Below are 14223 nucleotides of genomic sequence, written 5' to 3' on the forward strand. Positions count from 1 at the left end.
ACTTGAGTTATACATTATTGAAAAATAAAGTTTATATCACTTACAATTCATACCATGGTTGGTCCTCCCTTACAACTCATGACAAGGTGGGACGACTACACAGGGTTCCCCCTTTCCCTTTGCCCCCCTTTTTCTCCCCCCATTTTTTTTTAGACATTGTGACTTAGTTGTGGAGGTACCCTGTCCTGAGGGATAAATCGGTACAAAAGTATTGGTAATAATCCAGTAGTCTGAGATCCATCTTTTATATGTTATTAGAGGAACCATGTAGTCTACTGGCATGCTCTTCCTGACACTGAGTGACTACATTTTGAATGCACACCACCATTCCAGACCCATTCCTCTGCCTTGTCCATGGATTAACCAAGTGCCTGCTTAAAGAAACCCACCTTTGCTCATCATTGAAAAGGATAAATTAATCTGAGCTCTACTCTGATCTATGCTCTTCTGGGTTATTTTATTTAAGCATCCGTTCAATATCTGCAGCTATGGTGTCTTCACCCAAAACCAGTACTTTTTCATGTGTTTTACCACAAAAGGCTTGTGGTCAAGTTCTTTGTGGTGAAACACATCAAGGAGGTGCTGGTTTTGGGTGGAGACACCATGGCGGATGGATAATTGAATAAAATAATGCAGAAAAGAAGAGTGACTACAGTTACTACAGCTAGTAAGCCACATATTGACAACTCTTAATATGTAGATGTAGAGGTAATATAGCTCTAGCTATGTTGCTCACATACAGTTTACAACCTAATCTGATGATGCCCATGTGTATGGATGTACAGCAATGTCAAAGGAAAATATCCATAAGCCTCACATCATGAAGCAGACCCATGTGTATGAAGCGAGATGAATTGCAGCCTCAGCCCAAACTCCAGCCCGGCCATGTCCAACTTTGCCCCTTAGAAATTATTCATGGGGATCATGATTAAGCTCCAGGGGGCAGAGCGAAATGCATTGGGGCGTGACCTGGCTGGAGTCCGGGCTGAGGCTGCCATTCATCTCACTTCATGCACATGGGTCTGCTTCATGATGTGCAGCTTATGAATCTTTTCCTTTGACATTGCTACAGCTTTGTTACAGCCTGGAGCTAGGATGAGCTCCTTGTCCCTGCCTGCACTCACAGCAGTCTAGTTGGAATTTACCTCTCTACCCGAGCACCACCAAAACTCTGTCTTTTTGGGACACAGTCTGTATGGATGTACAGCTATTATTATGCATGGATTTGTTGATATTCTGTCCACATATTTTTTTTTCCCTAAGAACACTGGGCAAAGATATGATCATTTAGTGATGGGATTAATCAACAAAATTTTTATCCGGGAAGTTTGAGGTCTTCATTTCCCTGAAAACACTACAAGCTCCTTTCAACCTTTGAGATCGAATTTTACAGTGTTAGATGGTCATCTGAACCTTAGGAAAGACCTCTTTCATAATATACTACCACTTACAGTGTGGATAAACATGTCATAGGGATTAGTTCTAAGAGTTTGGCAAAGAAAATGTGTAAAGTCATTATAAGGCATTCATCTGGCACCTAGCAAAAGGACGGAGACACAGTAAAAGCATTATCAGGGGGACAGTTCATCCCTAAACAACAGGGACATATTTTATATAGACTACATTGTAAACACTCCTTCTACATTCATAACAGGAAACCAACAGCAAAAAAATTAAAAATCATAGTAGAAAAGAATGATTTAGGAGTGTGCCCATATTGTTTGCATGTGATAAAAATAAAACAAAAAATACCCTAAAAATTGTCCTGAGTTTACCAGATATGGGGAATAAATAGGTTTCAAAATGCATTTTTCAAATAATATGCATGCATAAAGTTCCTATACAGAAGTATATAAAAAATGTTTTTTAGTAACAAAATAAAGTTTAATAAAAATTGGATTACTAATGTTACACTTGATATATGTACATCAAGCATAAGTAATGCACCATCTGTTTTTTACATATTTTTTAAAGAACTCCAGTTACATGATCTCTGAAGTTTCCAGCTCCACCCCATGTCATTAAGTGGGTCTCTTCCTTGGCTTTCTAATGGTCGCAGCTGAGATTTCAATTGATATAAAACACTAGATTTATGACCTCCAACTTTAAACCATCGATATATAAGTTTAGGGTGCACTTAGCCCTGCAATTGTTACCTTTCTGGCTCATATGAAAATTATATTTATCTTTTACGAGGACTCGTGTCCAACCTGTTCTAGAATTTTCCCTCAACTTTAAAACCTTCTTGAAGCTGGTGTATCATGCAGACAGCTGGGTAAAAATAACTTCTGCAACTCACTGAAACTATTTTACTTCCTCTCTGCAGAAAATAATTCTGGGTTTCACCTTTCACTAATATTCGGTGGTGAGAATGTCAAGGATAGCCTTGACCTGTACAGTGATTCTATTTCTAATTAAAGAATATAGCACCATTTTTATAGATACTAATAATTTATACAAGCCACAAATAAGAGAAATTGCAGGTATAACAAATTTGTAGAATAGAGTTTTTTTCAATGGAACTGTACATTATATTTGAACCTGTATAAAGATGCTCTGTAGTTTGAATCAGTATGATTCTGACAACTGTCAACCCTTATTATTTGATGCACAGTGCAATATGTATACATTATACACATTTACATTTTACACCATGCAATATCACATGCTTATGTATTATATGAAATCAGATATTCCTGGTTATATAAAGTGCATATTGATAGATAGCACGCAAAATAGGACACCATGGGGGTTATTTACGAAAGGCAAATCCACTTTGCACTGCAAGTACACTTGAAAGTGCACTTGCTCTAAATCTAAGGGGTAGATCTGAAATGAGTGGAAGCTCTGCTGATGTTATCATCCAATCATGTGCAAGCTAAATTGCTGTTTTTTTATTTTCCTTGCATGTCCCCCTCGGATCTACAGTGACTTTACTTCCAAGTGCACTTGCAGTGCAAAGTGAATTTGCCTTTGGTAAATAACCCCCATATATCACTGCACTAAAAACTGTACTTTGAAAATAGCTAGTCTTTTGTTTCTGAGTTTTCAAGTATTTGAACAAAGCCTAACAGTGTAGCAAGTATCGTAACAATAAAGGACATAACTGAAATCAAAGTATATTAAGCCATTTTAGCTTTTATCTCTCAATAAATTAACATTGATTTCTCAATTACCTTCTTTTCCCTATATAACTTTTCTATATTTTACTTTAGCGCTTTCTATGTTTTTTTTCTTAAAGTTGAATTCAAAATCTAAAATTATTAATTGGACAATATTATTAACTTTAAAATATAATTAAATGGAATGTCAGCTTCACATTGGTGGGTAGTTTGTGGGTCCTGCCATGGGGTCTAAATTAATGCCTAGTTATTTACCTACTTCCAATAAAGCAGTCTTTTTAAATCATATATTAAATCTTATTTTAGATTATATAAATAGATTATGTAACTGACTTGTCAAACAAAAACCTGGTAGTATGACTGAAGCGTTATTTAAGTAGGAAATCAGTAATATGTGCCAGCCCTCTTAGTTTTGGAATGTTCATGTCTATTTATGCTAAGTCAATCTAATTACATAAAATAAAGACTGTATGGCACATATTTTTGGATTCCATTTCATATCTCTTCACATTTGGTCTAGCTGTTCATCCATGCCTAACAATTACTATTACGTTAAGAGTACAAATTATTATTATCTGATGAACCGCACATACTGTATTTACCATTCTTCCAATAAATGTGTTGTTTGACACATTCTGTATGATAACTTTTTGCCTGTACAAATTATCAAGAAAACAATAAAAAAGATGGAAAAAAATAAGCATATAAAAAGTCAGTATATATTAGAGATCCTTTGTAGGAATGATTAAAGTGATACTCAGATTGGATAACTAAAATTACAAACCTTTATTTAAGTAATGAGGGGTGAAGGGTATTTTTACCCAACAAAAGAAAAGTATGAGCTTGGGATCCATAAAAACATCACCAAGATTTACTGCAAACTAAAACATAGACTGCAGTGGCATAGGCAATCCAGAATGATGCTAAGGCTAAACTTAATTTGAGTTATGTCAAGGAGAGAATGACGGTTTGCCTGGAGAATCTGGCCATTGTGCAACTGGAAAAAATGATTCACTCATCTGATAGCAATGACCTAGACTTTCAAAAATAACTCAAGTAAACCCATTGTACTTGTCTGGTTGCAATGCAAAAATGGATTTACTGATGGCAATACAATTATACTAAGGGTCAACGACCACTACCTAGCTTCTAAACTGCATTTTATTTCACAAATGCTTGACTAACACATGAATTGCAAAATTATATATATGCTATTTTTTATTTATTTAATAAGCTAGATGAATAAACAGCACATTCTTGAAAATATGGCATTAACATTTCTACAAAAAAACAAAAACAGTGCATAAGTTACTAGCATTACTACGCCACAATTTTTTTTTACAAGACACGATGTCTGAAACTGCCACCGGAATTAGAAGATGATATATACAGTAGTTAATAAGGATTAATGCACTGTAAGATTCACCATGAGGGTCCTACCATGTATTCCACATATTTCACTGCATGACAATGAAAAAAAAGTGTATATTCATAGACCCCCAACAATGTACTTCATTGATCCCTTTTAATCTGCTAAATATACCAATGAAAGTATCTTTTATTTGTTCAATAATTGTATTTTTTTATTTTTAATTCTTCTAGAAATACAGTGAGATAATAGCTCCCAGTACACTCTTTATCTGCTGACTGCTAACTGTTCATGGTGGTCCCTATGGACTACAAAAAACCTTCCCCTCTGTTATGGTGAAGAGAAGAGGGAGAGGTGTTTTGTGCTCCTAGCACACTTCCTTACCTAGGGTGATGACGCTGCCCCTCCATAGATACAGTACTGTGAGTAAGCATTGTCACACCGGATCAGGAAGTGGGCTATTGGTACGATCACAATGACAAAAAAGGAAGAAAATAACTAATACAGTAATCACATAAGCTACAATATGTTACATTTTTGTTCTTTGCACGCATGTGTAAAAAGGCCCCTTTTACTAATTATTTTGAGAAAGTTTGCTAGTTTACATAATATATGTTGGTTCTAGGCATTTACATTGTTGAAACAAGTTTTACTCACAGTAAAATGTTTTGTGTTGCTTCTACTCAGGTCCTTAGTTTATTTTTCCCACACTATTCTGGAAAAATCTAGTAGCTTTGGTCAAACCAAATATATACTGTATTTATATTTGTTATATATTATTTAATTAATGTGCCATTTATTTTATAAATTATTTGTTTTCTCATTGTCCTTACTTATCATTTTTTGGTGAAGTGGACCTAAAGTTTAACTCAAGATTAGTTGAGAAAAGGCAAAACTATCACCAAGTAATCATTATACAAAGCAAATTCCTATCCAGTCTTTACCATTCCTGTCCTTTAACCCCCCCCCCCCCCCAAAAAAAATGGATCCTGCTTCTTTAAAACATGTTCTATGACACAGTGCTTGTGCTGTGTCATTTGGCCCCCTGTAATAGCTACAAAACCTGGCTGATCCTGTCAGTTTATGCCCTCCCCTCTGTAAACTGACCACAGTGTATCATGGCTACTGAGCCCTGACACTGTGGTCAGTTTACATGCCTATGTCATCCACAGCTCTACTATCTGTCTCCTCTCTGCTCCTGTGTCCTCCTCCCCCTCCCTGCCTGTCAGCTCGTTACAGTGCCCCCCCCCCCCCCCGCTGCTTGAATAATTGTAAAATGTATGCACCATCAGCACTGTATTCTATTGCAGTGTCCCCCCTCTGTGTGTGATTTATGAAAAAAAATGCTGTAAATACCTCTCTTAAGAGCGGTAATCTGTGATCACATGACTGGCCGGCTCTCTTCTCCTCCATTCATGACTGACGTCAGCGGGGGAATTCTGGCCCCTCCTACTGCATCTGTTAGAGGAGAAAGAAGAGAGCTGACTGGTCATGTGATTGCAGATCTCGGGTCTTAAATTAGGTGTTTACAGTATTTTTTTTTATAAATCACACACAGAGGGGGCACTACAACAGGAGACAGCGCTGATGGTGCATACATGTTAGAGTGGCTTAACAACCACTTTAATGTGTATGTAAATCTGATTCATGAAATTTGACCTAGGCACATATATCTCTGTGTTTTCTTATTTCTCTCCAAAGCACTAAGTCCTGTTTCTTTCTGCTGTTTCGTTCCTCTGTTATCAGCATGAGAACTTCTGAAAAGAAGACAGGAGATAAAAGGAGATAAAAGCAGCCTGAAATTTGTGTTGAGGGTGGGTGCTATAAATAGATTAGCAGAGAGCTTGTCTTGTCACAGCACAGCTCTGAAAGTATCTTTGTTCTTCTGCCTATGTGAAGGGGGGTGCCTTTCCTCCAATCAGCTGTCACACAGTGTATGCCAAGACTCCACTCCTACTCCTGAATGAGGAAGTAAAAATTCTAACACGATGTTAGAATTCTAAAGAATATTCACTTCACTGGGTATAGGGTATAGGAGAGGGTTTACATCCACTTTAAGGTCCCTTTCACAGGGGCTGTCCAGTCACCTGATCGGACCCTCCAGTCTCCCCTATGGAGCAGCGGGTGTCAGCGGCGATATGTCCGCTGACACCCACCGCTAGTTGATTCTGTCTGCAAAATCCAGACGGATGGTGTTTCTATTTTTCATCTGTCTGGCGGATCGAAACGGATAGGATCAGATGAAAACAGACAGGTGGTCCATTTTCACCCGATTTCCCCATAGAGGAGAGTGGGACTGTGTCCATCTCCGCTCTGCACAGTGAGCGAAGACAGACCTGTCATCGGACCTGTCATCCGCCTGCTCAGCAGGGATCGGTGGGATCGGCGGAGCATATAACGGAGGCACCCGCGTGAAAGGGGCCTTAATTTACTGCTAAGGGGTTAGCTCTGTTGTTATAACCACCTGTTCTTTGTCATCTTTGTAATTAGAAAAGCACTTGCCTACCTTTAGGGCTATTTATACATGGGTGGCTGAGCCTGTTCAATGAAAATTCCAGTGTCTTTCCCCTGCCTGGGAAGCCCATGTGCAGTGTACAGATTCCCATAGACAGCAATGGCATACGACGGTACAATTGTAATCATTTTCTATTTTTTTATCTACCCATATACTATATTCTTGTTTACAATAACACTGTGAATACCTGGGTACAGCTGCTTACAGCCATTCATGTCTATGGGAGACTCTAAGCTGCACCTGGGCTTCACGAATGGGGTAAAGAAGTCGGCATGTACGTTGAACATGCTTTCCCGCTTATGTGCAAGAGGCCTTAGTCTACAGAACTGTTTGAAAGTATGTTCTAAAAATTAATCTCTTAGGACAAAGAAGGCCTATAATTAGATTTTAAGCTTCATGCAGACCTGGGATGATAATCTGAGATGGAAATGTGTGCACAACTTCCGTAGTTTATTTTAATTTTTTTCCCAGTTTTACAGAACAGAGACAATATGGCCTGTGCAGTAATATATATAGGTTGTATAATTTTAAAAAGTTTACCTTTAAATTTTTATTTTCATTCATGTTATCATTGCTTTAGTGGTTACTAGTTTTTAGAGTTGAATAAGTATCTCAGAATCCAATTGGGTAATGTTGCCATGGTTGGAATGCAATGCACCTTGATTCTATGCGTCAGTATTGTGACAAGCTTTAGACATGCTATTTGCATCTTTAAAATGTTTCAATACTGGTAGATAGAATAAAAGTATGTAATTTAATTATGGATGTGTTGAATGTGGAGGTGTGTTTGGATGATGTATTTGCATGTAGCTGTGGAACAATGCCATTTTGTTATCTTCATGTGCTGTACAGGATGCAATGTATTGATATCAATGTATTTACTATGTTCTGAGCCCTGGGATCTGACATATCTTTGTAGTACTATTATGAAGAAACTATCATCGAAGATGGGGAAGCTGTGGAAGCTGTGAGGGAAGTTGTGGAGGTAACACCTCAGCAGCCATCCAGTTTAAGCACATTGAACTCCCATCTGCTTCTCTACTGCTCTGCTTTAAGGGGGTTTTCCACCAGAAACAGTTAGATACAGAAAGGAAACACTGTGAGTCTCTCAAGGAACAATACCTTGTGATGTTCAAAACAGGGCATTTTCAACCACTTTTGCTTGTCTATCTGTCACATGTTTAAGGAACCCCCTGTACAATCACAGTAGCTGGAAGGAACTCTATACATATGTAAGAGTAATGATATCCCTCTTGATATTTATCAAACATCTACTAAATAGCTATGTTTTTAATGCCTTAATGATTGGTAACAGTGCTGCCTATATTTTATTTGGCGATCTGGAGTCCCATAGAGAAAAATTAAATGATATCTATTCTTTTGGTTATACACACCAAGGGAATACCGTTTTAATTAAGTGAAATACCTGTATAAGAAGGCCAAGATGAAGGCTGCCATTCTCAGACTCAAGTGCATATTAGCTCCATTCAGGGCAAAATTACACTGTTTCTGGAAATAGCTGCTGTATCCTTCTTAGAACCTATTATTTTCAGTTTAGTGATATTTCAAATTTGAAACCTTTGTCAATTAACTTTTTGCTGTCCCCCTATGAAGATTTCCCTTCATGTACTATCCAAGAGACACAACAGAAATTAAGAGGAAAGTGAGTGAAATTTCCCATTTGTCACGAACATGTTTCCTATTTGACCCTAATGACAGCTATAACATTTTAGATATTATAACACTTTCTATCTCAGTGATAATGATCATCAGGATAAATCAAAAGGGGAATCTAAACAAAGGGCAAACAGAGCAATGATAAATATCCCCATCACTCAATACAAAGCAAGGTCCCTAGTCACCTTAAAAGTTCATTTTTTTTTCTTTTATTTTTTTGTGTGCCGTTCACTAGGATGTGGTGCCCTTACTAGTTGTCCATGTCTTCCCATTTCACTAGATTCCAAAGAAGTTGTCTAGATGGATCCTGACAAGTTGTCAGCAGTCGCAAACTGGCCATGTGCTGCTAGCTTGAAAGCCATTCAGCATTTCATGGGCTTCACAAATTATTATCACCAGTTTGCCAAGGGCTACCCCTCTCTAGTGGTAATTCTCGCTGCCTTGACTTGTAAGAGAGCTGATCTGAAGAACTGGTCCTCTGAAACAATGGAAGCCTTTCACACCATGAAACAAACTTTTTTAGCCAATAATGTGTGTAAAAAAATATAAGCGTGCAGTCCTTTAATCAAATACTAACAATGTGAATACAAAAGATTCAAAAACAATAATGCCACGTACACACGACCGGACTTTTCGAGGGACTAGGTCCGACAGACTTTCAACGGAGTTCTGACAGAGTTCTGACGGACTTTCCGAATGAACGGACTTGGCCACACACAATCACACCAAAGTCCGATGGATTCGAACTTGATGACGTACGACTGGACTAGAATAAGGAAGTTCATAGCCAGTAGCCAATAGCTGCCCTAGCGTCGGTTTTTGTCCGTCGGACTAGCATACACACGAGCGGATTTCTCGGTAGGAACTGGGTCCGGTGGAGTTCTGGCGGAAAAATTTGAAACATGTTCCATTTCTAAAGTCTGTCAGACTTTTGCAAATCAAAAGTCCGCTGCAGCCCACGCACGATCGAATGGTCTGCCGGAATCATTCCGTCAGACTTTTGATGTTGAAAAGTCCGGTCGTGTGTACGCGGCATAAGCGTCCTTATAGAAACTAAAAATGAAAAAATGAAGTAAATGACCATAAAAAAATTCCAACAAGTGTGCCACAAAATTGTGAAAAAACAGTGTTCACTTAGTGCTTTTCTTTTATACAAAATCAACGCCGCTTACCAGAACAGTTGCATCTCAAATTATAGAGGTCAATTGCACTCATGCAAATGTCAGCAACATGCATAATGCTCTCCCAAGACTCCTCCTAACACTACTCCTCTCCAATGAGACCGGGATGTTAAAATGAAGAATGAATGAAGAATGAATTAAGAGCCTCCGGTCCCAGGTGATGCCTCTTACAGGGAAGCATGTCGGGTGGAGCAGCATTCCTTGACGTCACCACACATCAGCCTGTTGGCAAGATCCACGGCTGTATTACCACTGTGATTTTCACATATTGCTACATATTATATATATATATATATATATATATATATATATATATATATATATATATACGTTTGAAGTACTACACCATGAAGCCTCTTCCTTCCATTATCCTATGTACCTGAGACAACCCGGGGACAGATGATCCATATCCATGAGAGATCCTTAATTTTAATAGCCACATTGGAGAGAAGCAGTGTTAGGAGGAGTCTGGGGAGAGGATTATCAGTGTTGGCTGCATTTGCATGAGCACAATTGATCTCTGTAATTTGAGATCCAACTGTTCAGTTAAGTGGCACAGATTTTGTATGAAAGAGAAGCACAGAGTGAACACTGTTTTTTCACCATTTTTTGGGAGCACTTGTTGGACTTTTATATGGTAATTTATTGCATTTTTCATTTTTAGTTTCTATATGGACATTTATTGTTTTCGAATCCTTTGTATTCACATTATTAGTATTTGATTATTGGATTGCACGCTTATATTTTTTCTACACACATTATTAGCTAAAGTATTCAGGCTATCATAAGCAGCAGCAACTTCACCATATATATATATCTTTTTTTGTGATAAGTGCAAATATATATCTTTTACAAACATTTTAGCCAGATCAGCTTTACTTCAGCTGGAGGTGGATGCATCCACTGTGGGTGTCGGGCTGTACCGTTGCAGAATATCCAAGGCACAAAGAACCCAATTGGTTTGTTTTCTAACACATTTTCAGCTGTTTAAGGGAATTATGGCTTTGAGGATCGAGACTTGGGGGCCATTTATTTGGCCATAGAGGAGTATTAGCACCTTCTTGAAGGTTAATCCCATCAATTGACCATCCTTACTGATCGCAAAAACTTACAGTACCTCTAGTACACTCAATCCCAGGCAAGACAGCTGGTACCTTTTCTTCTCTGTGTTTTATTTATTTCATTATAGACAAACCCTATTACTGTAATGCCAGAGCCAATGGCCTTTCATGCTCATTCAAACCCCTTCAATGGTATTAAAATCAGATACCATTGTTTCACCTTATTGGATCCTTGCTACAACTTCTCTCGTGAAAACTCACATTCCTTCAGACAAGACCTCTAAGTCTTAGGACTAGATTCCTCCACTGAGCCCACAGTTTCAAGCTGGCATGTCATCCTGGAGTCCACAGAATTCTTACCTTCCTGACCTGTCACAATTGGCGGTCTAGTGTTAGGAAGGATGACATTGTAGCAGCTTTCACCATCTATGCCCAGAATAAAGTCTCTCTTATGCTCCTATTGATGCCTCTTCCTGTACTCCAGGAACCCTGAGGACACCTGTCCTTGGATTATATTACAGATCCACCCCCCCCCCCCCCCGAAGTCTGTACAGTGGTTTGAGTTGTGGTCGACAGGTTTTCAAAAATGGCATGCTTCATCCCCCTCTCCATTCTTTTTACCTCCACAGCAGCACCAATTTTTATTTTTAAAACTTTAGCTTTAAATTTACATCTGCTTACTACCCCCAGTTTAATGCCCAGATGGAAAGAATAAACCAACATCTGTAACAGTATCCTTGCTTCCTCATCTCCAACCTCCGTAAAAATGTTGTCTTTCTCTTGCCATGGTTCAAGTTAAAAAAATGTTAGTTCTAGTTCCAGGGGATTACCTTTATTTGTGACTTATGGTAAGCACCCTATTGTGCCTGCTTCCATTCCCTTGACCAACGATGTACCAACTCTCGCTACCATGCAAATCTTGTTCAATACAATCTTGTCCCAGGTGCAAAAAATGCCTCCTTGACTCTGCTTTAGGTACAAAAGATTTGTTGATCATCATTCCCTGACTGCCAGCCTGGAGATAAGGTCTGGCTAGCCATTAGGAATCCTTGACTCAAGAAACCCTTCTGTAAGTTTGCCCCATGGTACATTGGGCCTTTTGAAATCTCAACCCAGATTCTTTCAAGCTGTCTTCCTCGCCATGTATTGGGAATTCTTTCCATATCTCTCTTTAAACTGATAGTTATCAATACAATTTCACATTCAACTCCAGTTATTTCTCTTTCGGCAGCTTCCTCCCAGGAATATGAGGTTCACCAACTTTTGGATTTCAAAAAATTTAGGGGCAAACTATGCATGATTTTATGAACTGAAAAGGTTACAGCCTAGAGGAACACTCTTGGATTCAGGCATCTAATGTTTTCAATCCTCGCCTTGTACATTCTATTGCCAACACCCACTGAAACCAGGTCCATAAGAGGGGGTATGGTCATGATAACTTACTTTCTACACTCCAGCACCATTGCCTCCTCCATCTCATGTGGCCAGGAATGCATCTGAGTTTTGCCTGGAGTGCCTGGGCCACATCACGTGATGCATTTTGTGACCAAAAAGTATTTTTAAACTCAAGTGGGAGTATTGAGTCTGACACCCGTAAGTGCACTTAAGCTCCTTCAGTCTGTCTGCAGTCTACACAGTCAGATACACCCTACCCAGTCTAGTACAATCTCATCCAGAGTGCTAAAGTCCCTCAGTCTCTGCTCTATAGGCACTTGTCCACCTCCTTGTCCACGAGCACCCGTTGGATAACCCAGGGGTAGCATGGAGCCAAGCCTAAACTCTTGTGAGTGAGTTCCTGGGGAAGACCAGCTAATCCTTAGAGCCCACTCTCATGGGGAGTGGTTGCTTCCAGGTAGAGTCATGCCTACACTTTGTTAATATCAATGCTTGTGACACATATACTTTAACTGTTTTAGAACATCATTATAAGGATACATTTAAAGTCTACTTGAATTCTCATTAAATCAGCTGCACAAATTCCAGTTGTATGAAAACAAAGGAAGTTCAATGTTTTAAAGTGCATTTACATTCTACATCAGTTGAAACCTGTCAACTGCTGAGCAAGACCCTTGCTCTCTGTGGGAATACCAATCTCTACAGTGGTCTGACATGCTCCCTGCTGTATCAGAGCCTGAGCTTTCCTATCATCAGGTAGCACAAACTTTGCTGATTGCAGATTGCAATCTCTGTAAGCTCTGTAAGCACAGTATGGAGTGTGTTTGACCTCTGCAGAGAGACCACTACTTCCCCACAAAGAGCAAGGGTCCCATTTTGCAGATGCTGGCAGGGGCACATTTTTCTACTCAAGCTGTAACTGCACTGAAAAGAATATGAACTGTCAGATATCAAACACCTTTTGTTTTAGTTCATCTCAAATGTATTTAGTTTATTTAAACTGAGAGTTCAATTTGTCTTTAAATGACAGAAGCCCGGGCCACACTTTAGCCATGAGCAACATATAGCCACTTTATTAATCTAGCACTATATTAATCTTTAGATATGTTTGAGCCTAAATTATTATGAATTATTAATGCCTCATTGGCAAAATAATAACTTCAGTGAAAACCAATCGCTCTTGTTTCAGGTGGAAAACCCTCTGCTTTACAAACTTTATGACAATGAAATAAGCTAAAATAGGAAATATGTAACTCCTGCTGCTGCTGTAGGTGTTATAAAGACTGCTGCTCCTGCAGAACAAAATGGCTGGCTTTATGACATCATCCTTCATTCATTCTTCATCATTTTCATGGCTAATTCATTTTTCATGTCATGCTTTACCTTTCTCCACCTTTGTGGCAAGTCTCATATTTTGAAGCATTGCAGTAAAATAATCAACTCTGTAAACAGTATTAGTTACTTAGTCAACAGTGTGTCTACTAGGACATATGTAAGTTTGTCTATGTGCTATATGTTGTTTCTACAGTTTTACAAAATTATTTACAAGTGATTGGGGAATTCTTGCATAGACACAATGTGCCCTTGTGTCCAGAATACCAACATAGCTGCAGATCATAGACATATCACATTGAGCACATAAAATGCCTGTAGTGCCTGCAAATGCACAATTTAAAATGCTTCAAAATGGTACTCAAAAGCATTTAAGGAATGAATGATTAGCGTAGATAATAGGGGACATTGTTACATGCAGCTGTGTGCTCTAGTCAACAATAACTTGCTGTATTGGGAACAGATGGGTATAAGACTAAAGGAGGGGGAATAGCTACGCTATAAGGGTAACCACACCAAAGGTACAATTACGCTCTAATGGACCTGTATAGGCACATTGGAACAGAGTTGA

General features: G+C 38.7%; 1 protein-coding gene across 30 annotated transcripts in view; it reads left to right on the plus strand.

Moving 5' to 3' along the window:
* Positions 1-14223, plus strand: part of NEB (nebulin) — a 300983-nt gene that overhangs the window by 18401 nt on the left and 268359 nt on the right. For 29 of the 30 annotated variants that reach the window (XM_077447687.1, XM_077447688.1, XM_077447689.1 and 26 more), the window contains exon 4: positions 7926-7991. The exons of the other annotated variant lie outside the window; for it this stretch is intronic. In XM_077447687.1, the coding sequence (XP_077303813.1) occupies positions 7926-7991 (66 nt within the window). The remainder of the gene's footprint in view (positions 1-7925; positions 7992-14223) is intronic. 30 annotated transcript variants of the gene reach the window in all.

Source organism: Lithobates pipiens, unplaced genomic scaffold, assembly GCF_037356315.1.
Source record: "Lithobates pipiens isolate NorthernLeopardFrog02 unplaced genomic scaffold, aLitPip1_a1.2 Scaffold_22, whole genome shotgun sequence".
In the NCBI taxonomy this organism is placed as follows: Eukaryota; Metazoa; Chordata; class Amphibia; order Anura; family Ranidae; genus Lithobates; species Lithobates pipiens.